Source organism: Ranitomeya variabilis, chromosome 3 (genome assembly GCF_051348905.1).
Source record: "Ranitomeya variabilis isolate aRanVar5 chromosome 3, aRanVar5.hap1, whole genome shotgun sequence".
Lineage (NCBI taxonomy): Eukaryota > Metazoa > Chordata > Amphibia > Anura > Dendrobatidae > Ranitomeya > Ranitomeya variabilis.
Genome location: NC_135234.1, coordinates 470,678,463 through 470,694,108, shown reverse-complemented (window position 1 = coordinate 470,694,108; position 15,646 = coordinate 470,678,463). Strand labels below are relative to the sequence as shown.

At 42.9% G+C, this 15,646-nt stretch overlaps 1 protein-coding gene across 1 annotated transcript; it reads right to left on the bottom strand.

The window, feature by feature from the left end:
* Positions 1 to 362: 362 nt before the first annotated feature.
* Positions 363 to 15,326, bottom strand: LOC143817715 (uncharacterized). Its single transcript, XM_077299203.1, has 4 exons — positions 15,093 to 15,326; positions 14,679 to 14,759; positions 2,318 to 2,900; positions 363 to 2,071 (listed from the first exon to the last, which is right to left on the bottom strand). The coding sequence occupies exons 1-4, from the start codon at positions 15,324 to 15,326 to the stop codon at positions 363 to 365; spliced, it is 2,607 nt and encodes an 868-aa protein (XP_077155318.1).
* Between the last annotated feature and the right edge of the window lie 320 nt (positions 15,327 to 15,646).

Sequence of the window (15,646 nt, the reverse complement as noted above, 5' to 3'; positions counted from 1 at the left end):
TACATAATTGTTATTTTAAGTCAAACTGAGTTAAAACATCTTTTAGCCCCAAGAACGTGACCTGGTACCACTAGGAGCATACTTCGTATATTTTGTTATTAAGTGATACATTTTATTTTTTTTTTGGTATATTTTTGAGATTAAAGTAGAAATATAATAAAAAAACAAGTAATACTGATAAGTCTAATGACTTTTGTTATTTTAAAATATAAAAATGAGGTATTTAATACATACAAAACAGACAGAAAAGATACAGACGTAGTACCTACATGAGTTGATAACTTTACATAGTTATCTAATCTATTCTAGAGGTTTTGTTAAAGTAGTTTTTGAAACGTCAGAATATAATGCTCGGCATTTGCTTACAACTTGCAGGACATATTGCTTTTGTTCTTCATTTTTTTGTCAGAAGGTCGTTTAAAGTCGGTTATTAATTTAACACCACGCTCAGCCATATCATTAACTACTTTTAATGTTTTGACAATTTTCAATCCTTCTTGGAAGTCATTATTTTGAGGCCAGGTGTTTGGATTTTGTCTTAGGAAATCCGTTTTTATATTAAATCGGTCAAAGAATGTAAATGTTTCTTTGGTAAGTAAATTTAACAATCCTCCATCAACGACCTCTTTTACTTTTTTTTTCTTAACTTTTGGATTTACAACCCTAGCGTGCTCTGATGGTTCATCTGTGCTACTGAGCAATTTATTAGCCATTAACAACTTTTCATCGTCTGTAATGTTGGGATCAAAAAACGATAATCCCACCAACTCTGCATTCAAATACCACAAATGGTTCGAAAATTTGGTCAGGGCTATTTCTGCAATGTCATTGTCACATTCTTTATAGTCTAACAGACTATGCAAAATACCTAAATCTTGCTTTGGCGCAAGATGAGCTTTTGGAGCATTGAACCAAGCTTTACAATAAATTTTAACTAGGAAAACAGAAATGGCACGCACAGAACTTTCTTCTTCTTTAGACATCTTAAATTGACGACGAAAAATGAACATTTTTAAGCAGTAAATAGCCTTTGCCATCCACCTAGCGTGATGAATGGCTCCTGGAGTTCTAAAACCCACAACATTGCCGTCTAGTGATCCAACAAATACGAGAACCAACTGCAACAGCTCCTTGTAGTCATCTCTGGGGTGGCTCTCAGTTAATTTGGTCTCGAATTCAGCAGTAACATTTGCAATTACTTCTGTAGTTAGCTGCTTTTGTATTAGCTTGTCACTGATACCTGTGTCGTATTTTTCTTTGTCTATCTTGGGCCACGCAGTGAGGAATCTTTTGAAAATGTCTGCATGAGGTCCAGTGGTTGATCCCATTTTTGTGTTGAATACGCCTCTTAACACAATTTCCAAGATATGGTGACGGCAAGCTAGGTGTAGCAATTCTCTTCCTAACATTTGCTCCAATAGGACGCATGCTCCTTTGAGTCTTCCCGTGTTCGATGCTGTAGTGTCGAAGCACATCGCCTTGATGGTGTTGGGAAGACCCCATTCCTGTAGGCATTCATATACGGCTACGGCTTGCTCCTCTCCAGAGCTGCTTGCTGTTACAGGAACTCCCAGCAGCTGTTCCTTTTCGCCATATGAAATAGCAATAGCTATTCGCTCACATTGCTCATTTTTTAAAACACCCGGTAAAAGTTTACCGTCCCAATGGACAACCACGGGCTCTTTTTCAGGAATGTTTACTTTATCTAACATGTTTTTAGTATATTGTTCTCTGAACGTTTGCCTTCTAGAATGTAATAAAGTTTTCGAGACTTTGTACTCAAGAGGGTCAAGGTTTAGTGCTTCTAGAGTAGCTATTAAAATTCTCGTGGCATTTCTGTCGGATAACTTACATCGATCTAACACAATGGATAATTTCATGTTTAAAATCTCTTTAACGCCCCTTGCAAATGAAAGTTTCATCCTCTTGCTCTCAGATGGTCCTGGATCTTCTGCAGCTTCTTCAGGGATGTTGTCCATTTCCTCCAAGCTCTCAAGTTCCTGGTAGATGTTGTCCTCTTCAGTATCTTCTTCTTCTTTTCCTTCTTCGAGCTTGTCTTCATCATCCGTCTCTAAGAAGTAACAAAAGAAAGAGAAAAAAAAGACTATAAAAACTTGTCGTTTTAGCAGTATAGTAATAATACATAGGTACTAAATTACCTACTTCTAATTATCAATAGGTATTATTTTAAGAATATAAACTCAATCATAAAGATGCCAAATGATGCTTTCATGTACAATTTTCTTTCAATTATATTGAAACTATTTACTTATTTGTTTATCTACTTTTTAGAATAATAATAATAAAATAAACTCACCAATATCAAAAGTTTCTTCTTGGATTTGTCGGTTCATTTTTGCAAGTTCCTTTTGCGCCTTGATTTCTTCAGCTTGACACAACTTGATGTCCACTCCAGCCATGGAACCTGGGTGGCCCTTCTGCCTCTGTTTCACGAGAAACGCCTTATCTTCTTCCGATTTCAACAGAGCCAAGGCATCTTGTTGAGCAATATCAAAGAGATCATCCAACCTTTCAACAAACTGTTTAAATTTGTTCTTGGCCGTTTCCGATGTTTTCTTCCGGTCTTTTTGAAGACTTCTCCACGCGGCGTGAACTTTTTCCAGCTTAGTAATTGCATCTTGCTCATGTTTAGTCGGAATTCGAGCTTTCCCCCAAAAAATGAACACTTCTCGTATGGTCAGTTTTGCTGATTCTCTTAAAGTCAATTTCACAGTACGTAAATTATAAAATAAAGCACATAAGACTTGACGATTTGAGGGTAGTTTACAACCGGTGATCTGGTGAATGGGATAGCCCACAAGAAATAATTTATCCTTGTTCCGGCTTTGTACACCTGATGTGAATGCCATTTCAGAGTCCAATAGGTAAATAACAGTTAACTAGAAAAACGAAAAAAAATATATTAACTTAAATTTCAATAAAATATTTTCAAATATCTTTTAAAATAATACTATAATAGCTATAAAAACAATAACACACACTTGGAAAATTTTAAGCAGCATGTGCTTGTTTTTATGAGGAGCGCAGTCAGATTAGATTAGATAACTATGTAAAATTATCAACTCATGTAGGTACTACGTCTGTATCTTTTCTGTGTCTGTTTTGTATGTATTAAATACCTCATTTTTATATTTTAAAATAAAAAGTCATTAGACTTATCAGTATTACTTGTTTTTTTATTATTTCTACTTTAAACTCAAAAATATACCAAAAAAAAAAAAAAATGTATCACTTAATAACAAAATATACGAAGTATGCTCCTAGTGGTACCAGGTCACGTTCTTGGGGCTAAAAGATGTTTTAACTCAGTTTGACTTAAAATAACAATTATGTATAAAATATAAATTTTGAAGAACAACATTAGCTTTCTTTTGAGATATTAAGCGTGTTTTTATTATTTACCATTCTGGAGTTATGGCTTCATATGTCAGCTTTTTGGGCAAAAATTTGGATTTTTTCAAACTTTGAGCGACGAGCGGCACGGGTTAACGTCGTTTGATCGAGCTCAAATTTTGGCTATCTCAATATCCGGAAAGGGGAATCGTTTTGTGGGGTCCAGACGGACAAGATTCCCACATTTTTTTCAAACCCATATAAGATCCGGTCACCCTACTCCATATCCTTTCTTTTTGCCCTGGAAGGATATGAACAGAGCCCTACTCTGCCTCCAACTACTAGTTTTCTCAATATATTGCAAAACTACTCTCCTGACGTCTAGAGTATGAAATTTTTGTTCTTCAGGAGTAGAGGGATCTTTAAAGAAAGTAGGAAGATGTATCTCTTGTGACCTGTGGAACTTCCCTGCTACCTTAGGAAGGTATAAGGGGTCCGGTTTTAAGATTAGTCTGTCATGAAATGTGAGAAGGTAAGGTTGATCTATCGACAAGGCCTGAATGTCGCTGACTCTTCTAGCCGATGTTAAGGCTACTAAGAAGGCTGTTTTTAACGACAAGTGTTTCAAAGATGCTGTGTCTATAGGCTCAAACGGAGATTCTGTTAGAGAGTCTAAGACTAGATTTAGATCCCAAGGAGCTACCCTAGGTATGTGGACAGGAGTAACTCGTTCACAGGCCGTGATGAAGCGGGATACCCATTTATTACCAGCAATATTATGGCCATAGAGGGCACCCAGAGCGGACACCTGGACCTTTAGTGTGTTAACTGACAGACCTAACTCTTTCCCTTTCTGTAGAAATTCTAGTATAGATTTTATTGGGACTTCAGAGGGGTTTGAACTAGTATGGAACTGAAGAAACTTCTTCCATACTTTGGTGTAAATTTTTGTTGTAGATGGATTCCTGCTAAGCAGGAGTGTATCAATTAGGCCTTTTGAAAACCCCCTGGAATTTAATATCTGCCTTTCAAATTCCAGGCCGTCAGGTGGAGGCTGTCCACCTGAGGGTGGAAGAAAGGTCCCTGAGAGAGAAGGTTTGGGATTGAGGGAAGGACCCAAGGATCCGTCACCGACATTGACCGCAGGCACGAGAACCATGGTCTCTTGGGCCAGAATGGCGCTATCAGTATTATCCTGGCCTGCTCTTCCCTGATCTTCCGTATTACTTGTGGAAGCAGAATTATCGGAGGGAAAGCATACGCTAGCTTGAATTGCCAGGGTGTTTGAAGAGCATCTAGAATGTCCGGGTGATCTGCACGGGACCGAGATGCGAATTTCTGGACTTGTTTGTTTTGTTTTGTAGCGAACAGGTCTATTTGGGGCTTGCCCCATAACAATGTTATTTTGTGGAAAATGTGAGGATTGAGACACCATTCTCCTTGATGAAGAGTGTGTCGACTTAGAAAGTCCGCTTGTTGATTGTCCTCTCCTTTGATGTGGACTGCCGAGAGGGACAACAGATGCTTTTCGGCCAGGATTAAGGTACTGTTTGCGGAAGACATTAGAGCGTCTGATCTTGTGCCGCCTTGTTTGTTTAAATACGCCACTGTCGTAGTGTTGTCTGAACAGATTCTGACGTGGCTTCCTCGTAGCTGTGGGAGAAATTGACGCAGTGCATAGTTTACCGCATTCAATTCTTTCAGGTTTGATGAATATAAATCCTCATTCTTATCCCAGGTTCCCTGGCAGAATCTATCTCCCATGTGTGCGCCCCACCCGTGGGGACTAGCGTCCGTAGTTATCGTGTGGGATGGTGATATTACCCAAGGGACACCCCCCGCTAGGTTGTCTTTATCTAGCCACCACTCTAAGGAGGATAAGACTTTCTCGGATAAAGTTATTTTTGATTCAAGGTGCCCCAGAAATTTTCTCTGTTCCCGAAGTATCTGATGTTGTAATGTTCGGGTATGAAGTTGTGCCCACTGAACGGCTGGAGTACAGGAGGAGAGGGATCCTAGCAAGGACATTCCTGCTCTCAGGGACATTTAAGGTTTGTGAATGGCCGCCACTACTTTACCCTCTATAAGAGATATTTTTTCTTGGGGAAGTAGACATTTTTGTTTTATGGAATCTAGATTGAACCCCAAAAATGTCTGAAGAGAGAGTGGGATGAGTCTGGATTTTTTATAGTTGACGATCCAGCCCAGGCTTTCTAAGGACGAGACAGTGTCAGCTAATCGTTCCGCACACTGAAGGGACGAATTTCCTACAACTAAAAAATCATCTAAGTAGGGAATGATTAATGTGTCTCTCTGGCGAAGGTAGGCCATTACTTCTAACATTACCTTCGTGAAGATCCTGGGTGCCGTGGAGAGACCGAAGGGCATGGCTGTATACTGGAAATGATGAATCTCCCCCTCAAGAGTTACTGCCACTCTTAAGTATTTTTGATACCTACTATGGATAGGGAGATGGTAGTAGGCATCTTTTAAATCAATGCCGCCCATTTTACAATTCGTAAAAAGGAGCTTAATGGCCGATCTAATAGACTCCATTTTAAACGTATAATTTTTAATAAACGTATTGAGTTTTCTAAGATTTATAATTGTTCGAAATGAACCATCGGGTTTAGGGATTAAAAATAACGGAGAGTAGAACCCTCTACCCTCTTGTCCCTTTGGCACCCTAACTAAAACATTTTTAACTATAAGACTTCTAATTTCCAGTTCAAGGGCCTTCTGTTGCACTGGTGAGGAAAGGGCTGTTAAAATAAAGGTATCATGGGGAATTTGGAGGAATTCTATTTTCATTCCTTCCTTAATAATATTTAGCACCCAGGAACTTGACGTGATTTTTCGCCATTGGGGAAAGAAAAATTTTAACCTACCCCCTACTGGGTTGTCTGGTGTTTCAGAATTTATTGTCTCTACGGAAGGGGGGGCCTTTAAACATAGTGCCACCCTGTTTTCCCTCTCTTGTGGCCCATCGTGACGATCTTTCATTTTGTGTTCTTTTCCCGAACGGCCTCTTCCTAAAGGTCTTCCTATAGAAAGGAATTGAGGGGTCAGGGAAGGCTTTTTTCCTCTCTTTTGCTTTTTTGAGGATCTCGTCTAATGCTTTCCCAAACAAAAACTCACCCTCACACGGAATAGCACAGATCTTAGCCTTTGACTGCGTATCCCCCTTCCAGCTCTTCATCCATAACGCACGTCTGGCATTATTAATCAGACTGGCTGATCTTGCTGCAAGGCGAAGAGAGTCAGCTGAAGCATCGGCCATGAATGCTGCTGCACCTCTAATTAGTGGTATCGCATCCCGCAATTTTTGTCTGAAGACCCCCTGTTCGATCTGTTGATCCAGCTGATCAATCCAAACAAGCATGGATCTAGCAGTGCATGTACTGGCAATTGATGGTTTAAATAGGCCCGTGGAAGCTTCCCATGATCGTTTTAGTGACGATTCTGCCTTCCGATCTAGAGGATCAGAAAGTAGGCCCGCATCCTCTACTGGTAGAGCTGACTGTTTTGAGGTGGAGGCGACTGCAGCGTCCACCTTAGGGATTTTAGTCCATGAAATTAACTCCTCATCATTAAAGGAGTACTTCCTTTTGGAGGCTGACGGGAGAAAACCTCTCTGGTCCTGTTTCTCCCACTCCCTCTTTATCAGTGCCTTAACCGCAGGAATTACTGGGAATGCTCTTCTCTTCCTCTCTGCCAACCCTGCAAACATGATGTCTTGTGCAGTTTGGTCGTCTTTTGCATCCTCACAACCTATAGTATTCCTGATGGATTTTACTAGGTTGTCCACCCCGTCAAGGGGAAAACAAGCTCGACCCTCAATGTCGGATTGTGTCGAGGAAGAGGATGATGCCTGCGAGGAGTCTGAGTGGATAACGCCTTCCTCCTCGGACTCAGAGCTGGATATAGCCTTTTCTTTCCCGGATTTTTTAGGGGGGGTACTGGCTTGTGAGATGGCCTGTAATTCCTCTCTAATTATGGCCCGTATATCTGTGACCGACATAGATGGACTCTGCATTGTTTCCGCCATACATTGATTGCAGAGTTTTTTGGGGTGGGAATCTGGGAGAGGCTCGTCACATAACGCACACTGTTTGTGCTTAGATTTCTGTCTCCTTTTGGCCTGGGAGAAGAAGACATTTGTGGAAAAGGGTGTCAGCTTTATAGGCAGAGGGGAATTACACTCACCCAGTGAAGCTGTACGGTACCGAAATAGGAGGTTGCGACTTCCTGGATCTTGAATCCTTGGTCTCGCTCCTGTGGCTGGCATCTGAGGACCTTTTGCTGGCTGGCTCACCTGCTGGGTCCACTGTTTTGCCTGGGGACGACATGTTGCATCGCCTGTGCGTTTGCAACTTCCCCCTTTTTATAGGCCAAGATATGGTCTTTTTTTTTTTTTTTCCTTTCTTACCCCACAGCGCTTTCCCTCACCGCTGTGTGGGTGACCCGGAAGTGCTCACCGGCCCCGGGGCAGTATGGGGATGTTTTTCCCACCGCTACCACGCACGCGCGGCCGCCATCTTGCCCGGCCTGCGCTATGGAGCGGTGTGCCGGCTGCCGCTGTGCCTCAGAACCCGGACCTCATACCTGGTGGTCCGCGTTTGGAGCTCCTTTAGGGCCGCACATCTGCCACATTGCCTTGTGGAACCGAGCTGCCTCCCGGACCATGCGTTCCATATGCCGGCCAGACGAGGGGGGAGCCGTCTAGCGGAGTCTCCCCCGACGCTGCTTCTGGACTGCATCCCCTGCCGTTCTCGCGGACACCGCACAGGCGGATGCTTCTAGCCCAGGTATGCCTGTAGTTCGGAGAATCCAGAGATCCTGTCCCCTGGGAACAGGAAACCTAAACTGAGGAAGAGAGGGGGACCGCCCCCTTTTATGTCTCTGTAGGTTTCCTGTTCCTTGGGGCGGATCCCTATCTCTCCAGTGGATGCTGTCATGGCGAAGGGTAAAAAGCAAGTCCCCACTCAGGTCCATCATCTGTTAACGGAAATATAAAGGGCTTCCACGTTACTGGTAGCACAAAGGCTCTGGAAAAGCAAACAACTCCTTGCCCCTCAAAAGAAAATCAGCAAATTATGCGCTTCCAAATCCCCCTCCTTTCTGAGCCCCACAGTGTACCTAAACCACCTATAGCGTCCACATGTTTGCCATTTCTGAAGCGATGAGAGCCTGCCTAACTTACAGGTGCATGTCTCCAGAAGAATGAGCTGGGCATAATGTACTGGTCACTATAAGGTACTGGTCATTACAACGGCACTTTGCAATTTTCACTTGGCAAAATTAATTGCTGCTTGTTTAAGGAAGACACCCATGGAGTAAAAACAGTCACTACACCTTTAGATAAATTCTCAAAGGGGCATAATTTTCAAAATGGGGTCACTTGAGGGAGGGATTCTGCTCTTTTATGACTTTGTGGCTCTGTATAAGTAGTCCGCAAACTATTCTAGGAAAATATGAGCTCCAGGAAGCAAATAGCACTCCGTCCATTCCAAGTCTCTCTGTATGGCTAAGCAGTACTGTTCAGCCAACATACTAGGTATTGCCACATTCAGAAGAATTTGTGGGACAAATAATAGTGCCATTTTTACCCACTTCCTGTGTGGAAATATGAAATCTGGGGCAAAAACTAACTTTGATGGTATAAATAGATGAATTCGTAGAGAAGTGTAGTTTGTAAAATGGGGTCACTTATGGGGGTTTCTGCTGTTTTGGAAACTCATGGGCTCTCCCAGGTGGTCATGGCACCTGCAGATCATAACAGTAAGCATTTCTTCCCTACTGTGCTTTGCACTGTGCCTGAAAAATATTTCCAGATTACATGTAGGGTATTGGCACACTCAGGAAAAAATGGACATCAGTTTGTTGTAAAAAAAAAATCCTAATAGCCCTTAGAAAAATTAAAAACTTTGGGGCTAAAACATTTCAGTGGTAAAAATGTAATTTATTCTTTCTTCACCGCTCAATGGTATAAAATTCTGAGAGGCACATGTGGTGTCAATACGATCATTGCATCCCTATATGTATTCATTGGGGATTGTAGTTTGTAAACTGAGGTCACTTATGGAGGGTTTCTGTTGTACGGGCACCTTCGGGGCTCTGCCAATGGGATATGACACCCTCAAACCATTCCAGCAAAATTGAACTCCAATATAACGCTTCTTCCCTTCTTAGCTTTGCAGTGTGCCTCAAAAGTAGTATTCCCCCACATATGGGGTAGCAGCATACTCAGGAGAAATTGCACAACAAATTGTATGGCGTATTTTCTCCCGTTACCCTTGTGGAAATAAAATTGGACTGAAATGACATTTTTGGGGGAAAATGTGATTTTTTTTATTTTTACGGCTCAATGTTATAAACTTCAGTGAAGCACCTGGGGGTTTAAGATGCTCACCACGCACCTAAATACATTCCTTGAGGGGTCTAGTTTCCAAAATACTTGTGGGGGGGTTTCCACTGTTTAGGCACATCAGGGGCTCACCAAACAGGACATGGCATCCGCTAATGATTCCAGCAAATTTTACATTTAAGAAGTCAAATGGCGCTCCTTCCCTTCAGAGCCCTGCCGAGCGCCCAAACAGTAGTTTTCTCCCACATACGAGGTATCGGTGTACTCCGGAGAAAATGCACAACAAATTTAGAGGTCTGTTTTTTCCTACCGGTAGTACCCTAATGAAAAAAAAAAAAAATTGAGTGTAAGGCCAGTCTCACACGTCCAGATAATTCCGGTACCGGAGTTATCCGTGTCCGTGTGCTCACGTGGCACACGTGCGGCAGCCATGTGCAGCCCGTGTGCCGACTGAGGACCACACGGACCGTGCAGGAGACAGCGCTAGAGTTAAGCGCTGTCCCCCCTGCGTGTGGTGCTGAAGCCGGTATTCATTCCTTCTCCCCAGCAGCACTCGCTGGAGAGCAGGAATGAAAAATCAAGTTTTTTTTAAAATTTTTTTGTGTTTAAATAAAGTTCCTGGTCACCTCCCGCCTCGTGCGCCCGCCCGCTGGCATTAAAATACTCACCCAGTTCCCGCGATGCTTCCTCTCAGCGCCGGCAGCTTGTCCTGTGTGAGCGGTCACGTGGTACCGCTCATTACAGTGATGAATATGCGGCTCCACCCCTATGGAAGGTGGAGCCGCATATTCATCACTAAATGCTAAATTGCTATATATATATATATATATATATATATATATATATATATATATATATATATATGGAATTGTGATGTAATTTCTTTGCCCAACCTCTCCTTTTACATACTAAATTGAAGAATAATGTTTACACACACAGATTAATGTATAGGTAGATCTATAGATATATCTATAGATATAATACCAAGCCCGATGTTTAGTAATAAACATAATAAAATGGTACATAAAGAGTTAAAGACACACATACACAAAATCTGTGTTAGGCCGGGGTCCACCTGCGAGAAATTTGCATGAGTCACACACCTCAGTACCCAGCACTGCCCCCGGCGCTTGGACCGGAGTGTTGAGCTGCATAGAAATACATGCAGCCGCACACTCTGGTCCCGAGTGCGGGCGGCTGTGCCAGGTAGAGGTGCGAGACTCGTGCGAGTTTCTCGGAAGTGTGACCCCGGCCTTAAAGGGAACCTGTCACCCCCTCTGGCATTTTTAGCTAAAAGAGCCACCTTGTGCAGCACTAATGCTGCATTCTGTGAAGGTGGCTCTTCTTTTGTGCTCCATTCCAACGCAGCAATTATTTTTATAATTTTCGTGCCATACCTTAAGACTGTCCGGGAGGCACGTCTTTTCCCCCAGACACAACCGCCTCCCAGCCCCTCCGTGCGCCGCCTCTTCTGTCTTCAGTAATGTACCTGGCGCCTGCGCTGTGCTTTTATTTTTCGGGCATGCGCCGTTTGCGCTGCCCTTCGACTCACATCACCTGTTGGAATTCATCTCCCTCCTGCATGTACTCGAGGCCCGAGATCCCGCCCCGCAGTGTGTTCAGATTTATTCACACTGTGTTAGCCAGTGGATAGAAAAATATTTAGAATTGGGAGTCCTCAGTGGTTGATACCTTTTAATGGCTAACTGAAAAGATAGTAAATTGCAAGCTTTCGAGACTACTCAGGTCTCTTCATCAGGCATAGACTAATAGAAATTCTGATTAAATTATGCCTGATGAAGAGACCTGAGTAGTCTCGAAAGCTTCCAATTTGATACCATCTTTTCAGTTAGCCATAAAAGGTATCAACTAGTGATGATCGAGTGTACTCGTTGCTCGTGTTTTCCAGAGCACGCTCGGGTGACCTCCGAGTATTTATGACTGCTTGGAGATTTAATTTTCATCCCGGCAGCTGAATGATTTAAACGCTGCAGATCCACAAAAAGAATTGACATGCTGGGGAAAATAAGACGCTGCAAATCCGTGCGTATTTTTCCGCAGCATGTGCACACCAATTCTCAATTTCCCATTGACTAACATTAGTGGTGCACTACACTGCGGATTTGATGCAATTCCGCGCATTCAAAAACGCTGCGGAAATGCATCAAAATAAGCAACGTGTGCACACAGCCTACAAGAGCCTAGAGACCAGATGAAGCAGCTTTCATAGTCTAGACAGTCACATATTGGCACTGTCCATGATGAATAGTTTATCCCCAGACATGGATTACGGCGTGGAACAGAATGAGGGACATGTGAGGGATATTGGTTTTTTATTTATTTATTTTTTACAGGAGGCTTTGGCTTCAGTGGATTTGGGCATTAGGTGAGTATTTCTGTTTACCATTTTGTTTTTTTTACAGGATACAATGGTTTCAGTGGAATGGGCGTTAGGTGAGTAAAACTGTTATTTTTAAATAAAAAAGTGTTTTTTTATTTCAAATAACAAACTTTATTTTTGCTGTGTTTATTTACAATACAACCATAGGATTAGTAATGGATAGGTGTCTTATAGACGACTCTCCATTACCAAGCCTTGGGCTTGAGGTCACCAGACAATACAAAGGTGACATCAACCCCACTTGCCACTGTTATAGGGCAAGTGGGAAGAGTCGGGTAAAGTGCCTTTTCTGACGGCTGCTATTTTTAGGCGGGGTGGGCAAATACATGGCCCCTTACCATCACCCAGCTGTCTGCTTTAGCTTGGCTGGTTGTCAAATATGTGAGGGACCCTACACCTTTTTAAATTATTCATGTACACAGTAAAAAAAAAATAATAAAAAAAACAGATTGGGGACCCCACTACTCTTTATAACCAACCTTGATAAAGCTGACAGATGAGGATAGCTGCCCGCAGCTGTTAGTTTTGCCTGGCTGGTTATCAAAAATACAGTGGAACCCACGCCATTTTTATAAAAATTATTTATTTAGAGTGCAGGCTGATGAATACAACCATCAGCTGCAGTCTTCTCTCGGTTATTAGCGGTAGGCATAGGTTGTAGTAAGTAGTAAACTCACCAGCCGACGCCAGTGACTGGAGGTAAACTTTTTACCTCCAGTCACATTATGAGAACCTATATCAAAATTCTGATGTGCATTATCAGTGGTGAGTTCAATAGGCATATATCAGATAAATATCAATATATAAAGATAAATATACCTCACCACTGCTGCATAGTATGTGGACAACTGCAAAACAACATGAGAACAGGAAAAGAGGACCTCAAGCAGTCATACGTCCAAATATAAAACAAGCTTTATTGATACAAACAACTTTAAAAATACCAGAACACAAGTGCATAAAAGGGCCAATAAGATGACAACAAGTGTCAACGACATCATGCTGAGCCCAAGATACAGGGTGACCCTAACATGATAATACACACAGGAGAGCTTGGTGGTGCCAAATAACAAAAAATCAAAATGCCACAGAATCACAATTCAATACGACACCGCATCCACATCACCTGATAGCTGGCAAGTACCGCAGGGACACCCGTCACCCCGATGCGCGTTTCGGTGTGATACCTTCCTCAGGGGCGCTTGAGAGCATATGGGCCGTAGCAGATTATATAGGAGTCAGTGAGTGCTGAAATGTAGTGCCGCAGCATCGTACTTCCGCCCGGTCTCACCGCGCCAAGCAGCCAGCGACCGGAAGCACGTGGGGCCCCACGTGATCTGGAAGTGCATGCCGGACCGCGAGATCGCAGGCAGACAGCAACGAAACAGGGCATGCGCACGTAAGCTGGAGTGTGCCGCCGCCATATTGGTTGAGGGCAGGACGCAACTATACCAGAAACGATGAAACAAATAACTAAATGAACAGCCAGAAATTTAATGTGGGCCAAGGAGTGACAAGACTCCACCATGGGAATGGGGACTGGTTAAAATTAGCATAAATATATATATAGTATAACAGCGGTAACATATTGCCCCATACACAATGGTGAATACCCATATCTGGCCTAAGTGTGAAGGACACAAGCATCAATAGCACAGTAAGGCTACAGCATAATAATCTAAAGCATCAGTACATAACATACATAGCGTACATAGCGTACATAACATCGTATGCATATACTAAATTACATATGTAGTCCTATATAAGGACAGTTAACAAGAATATACAGCAATGTCCATTATATCTATACCCTCCCCCACCAAATAGGATATATATGTTGCATATGTCAGTTATTCTATGTCCCACATAGATGACGGCAGTCTTTTTTACTTCCAGAGATCTTCCATAGTTCCAGGGCAGAACCAGCACCCACTATACTCTATTCATAAAATTGTCCTAGGTAAAAGAAACAAGGGTTAAAACAATAAAAACACATATGATGTCGATGTACACCAAACACAGCAGTGTGGAGACTAGAGAAATGGCACATAACTAATATTTTCATTTAATCCCCTTGGGTGGACCGTGTCAAGGGACCATATCCATCGGGTCTCCAACTGTCCTAACTGTTTTAACAGACTGCCCCCCCGAATGCTAATATTGAGCATATCAATGCCCCGCACTCTAAAGAGTGAACTATCACATTGATGAAAGGACTTGAAATGCCTCGGGATAGTTTTAAGTAGGGTCACATCTGTTTGAGTGGCTGCTGCCTCAATACCTAGAACGTGTTCCCTAATCCTCACCTTAAATTGCCTGGTCGTCATCCCAATATAAATTAATCCACAAGGACAGGTAGCAAAATAGATGATATAACGGGATGTACATGTAATTCGTCTCTTAATGATGTAATTTTTAGTACCATCTGAGTTGGTGAATGTGCTACATCTGTCCACATTTGGGCACGCAACAGCGTCCACATGGGATACACCCATTAACATGTGGGATGTCATCAAGAAACGACCTAGGTCCCTGACCAACATAATGACTCCTTACCAGGACGTCTCTCAGATTTTTCGCTCGTCTGAAGGTCAGTAATGGTTTCTTAGGGAGGAATTTGTTGATAATAGGGTCAACCTGTAAAATGGGCCAAGCCTTAGAAAGTGCTGTTCTAACTTTATCTGCCTGCAGGTGATAGTTAGTAATGAACCTAAGTTGGTTCCCTGCCGACATGGCCCTATCAACCCTAGGTTTATACAGCAGATGGTTACGGGAAGAGTATTTGGCCCTGTGATATGCCTTTTTAATAACCCGTCTGCTATAACCCCGTTCGATGAATCTTGTTGTCAATTCAACAGCCCTCCTCTCAATGTCGACATCCGTGGAGCAGATCCTCCGTAAACGGAGGAACTGCCCCACAGGTATCGACGCAACCATATGGCGAGGGTGGCACGAGGAGGCATGCAATACCATGTTGGTAGATGTTGCTTTAAGGAAAATGTCCGTGTGGACGTTCCCCGCTTCATCCTTACCAACCAGCACATCCAGGAAGCTGATCCTTGCATCATCCCACTCACAGGTAAGTCTAATGTTAAGGTCATTGCTGTTGAGACATCTGATGAGCTGCTCTAGGTCGGCGGCCTCACCCTGCCAGACAAAAACAATGTCATCGATGTAGCGCATCCAAAAAGGGATGCGCTCCATCGATGACAGCCTGTCCGACAGGAAGAGGTCCCTCTCCCACAGCCCCAGGAACAGATTGGCATAGGCCGGCGCAAAGGCCACACCCATGGCTGTTCCCTGGAGCTGCAGGTAGAAGGACCCCTTAAACACAAAAAATGTCGACATTGAGAGGAGGGCTGTTGAATTGACAACCAGATTCATCGAACGGGGTTATAGCAGACGGGTTATTAAAAAGGCATATGGCCAAATACTCTTCCCGTAACCATCTGCTGTATAAACCTAGGGTTGATAGGGCCATGTCGGCAGGGAACCAACTTAGGTTCATTACTAACTATCACCTG

Excerpts from the sequence above, each read along its gene's own strand:
- LOC143817715 (XM_077299203.1), bottom strand. The coding sequence starts at position 15,326 with ATGGAGCGCATCCCTTTTTGGATGCGCTACATCGATGACATTGTTTTT. Across the intron at positions 14,760-15,092 it reads AAGCAACATCTACCAACATG|GTTGACCCTATTATCAACAA; the intron begins GTATTGCATGCC and ends CCCATTTTACAG. Across the intron at positions 2,901-14,678 it reads AAAATCTGAGAGACGTCCTG|TTAACTGTTATTTACCTATT; the intron begins GTAAGGAGTCAT and ends TCGTTTTTCTAG.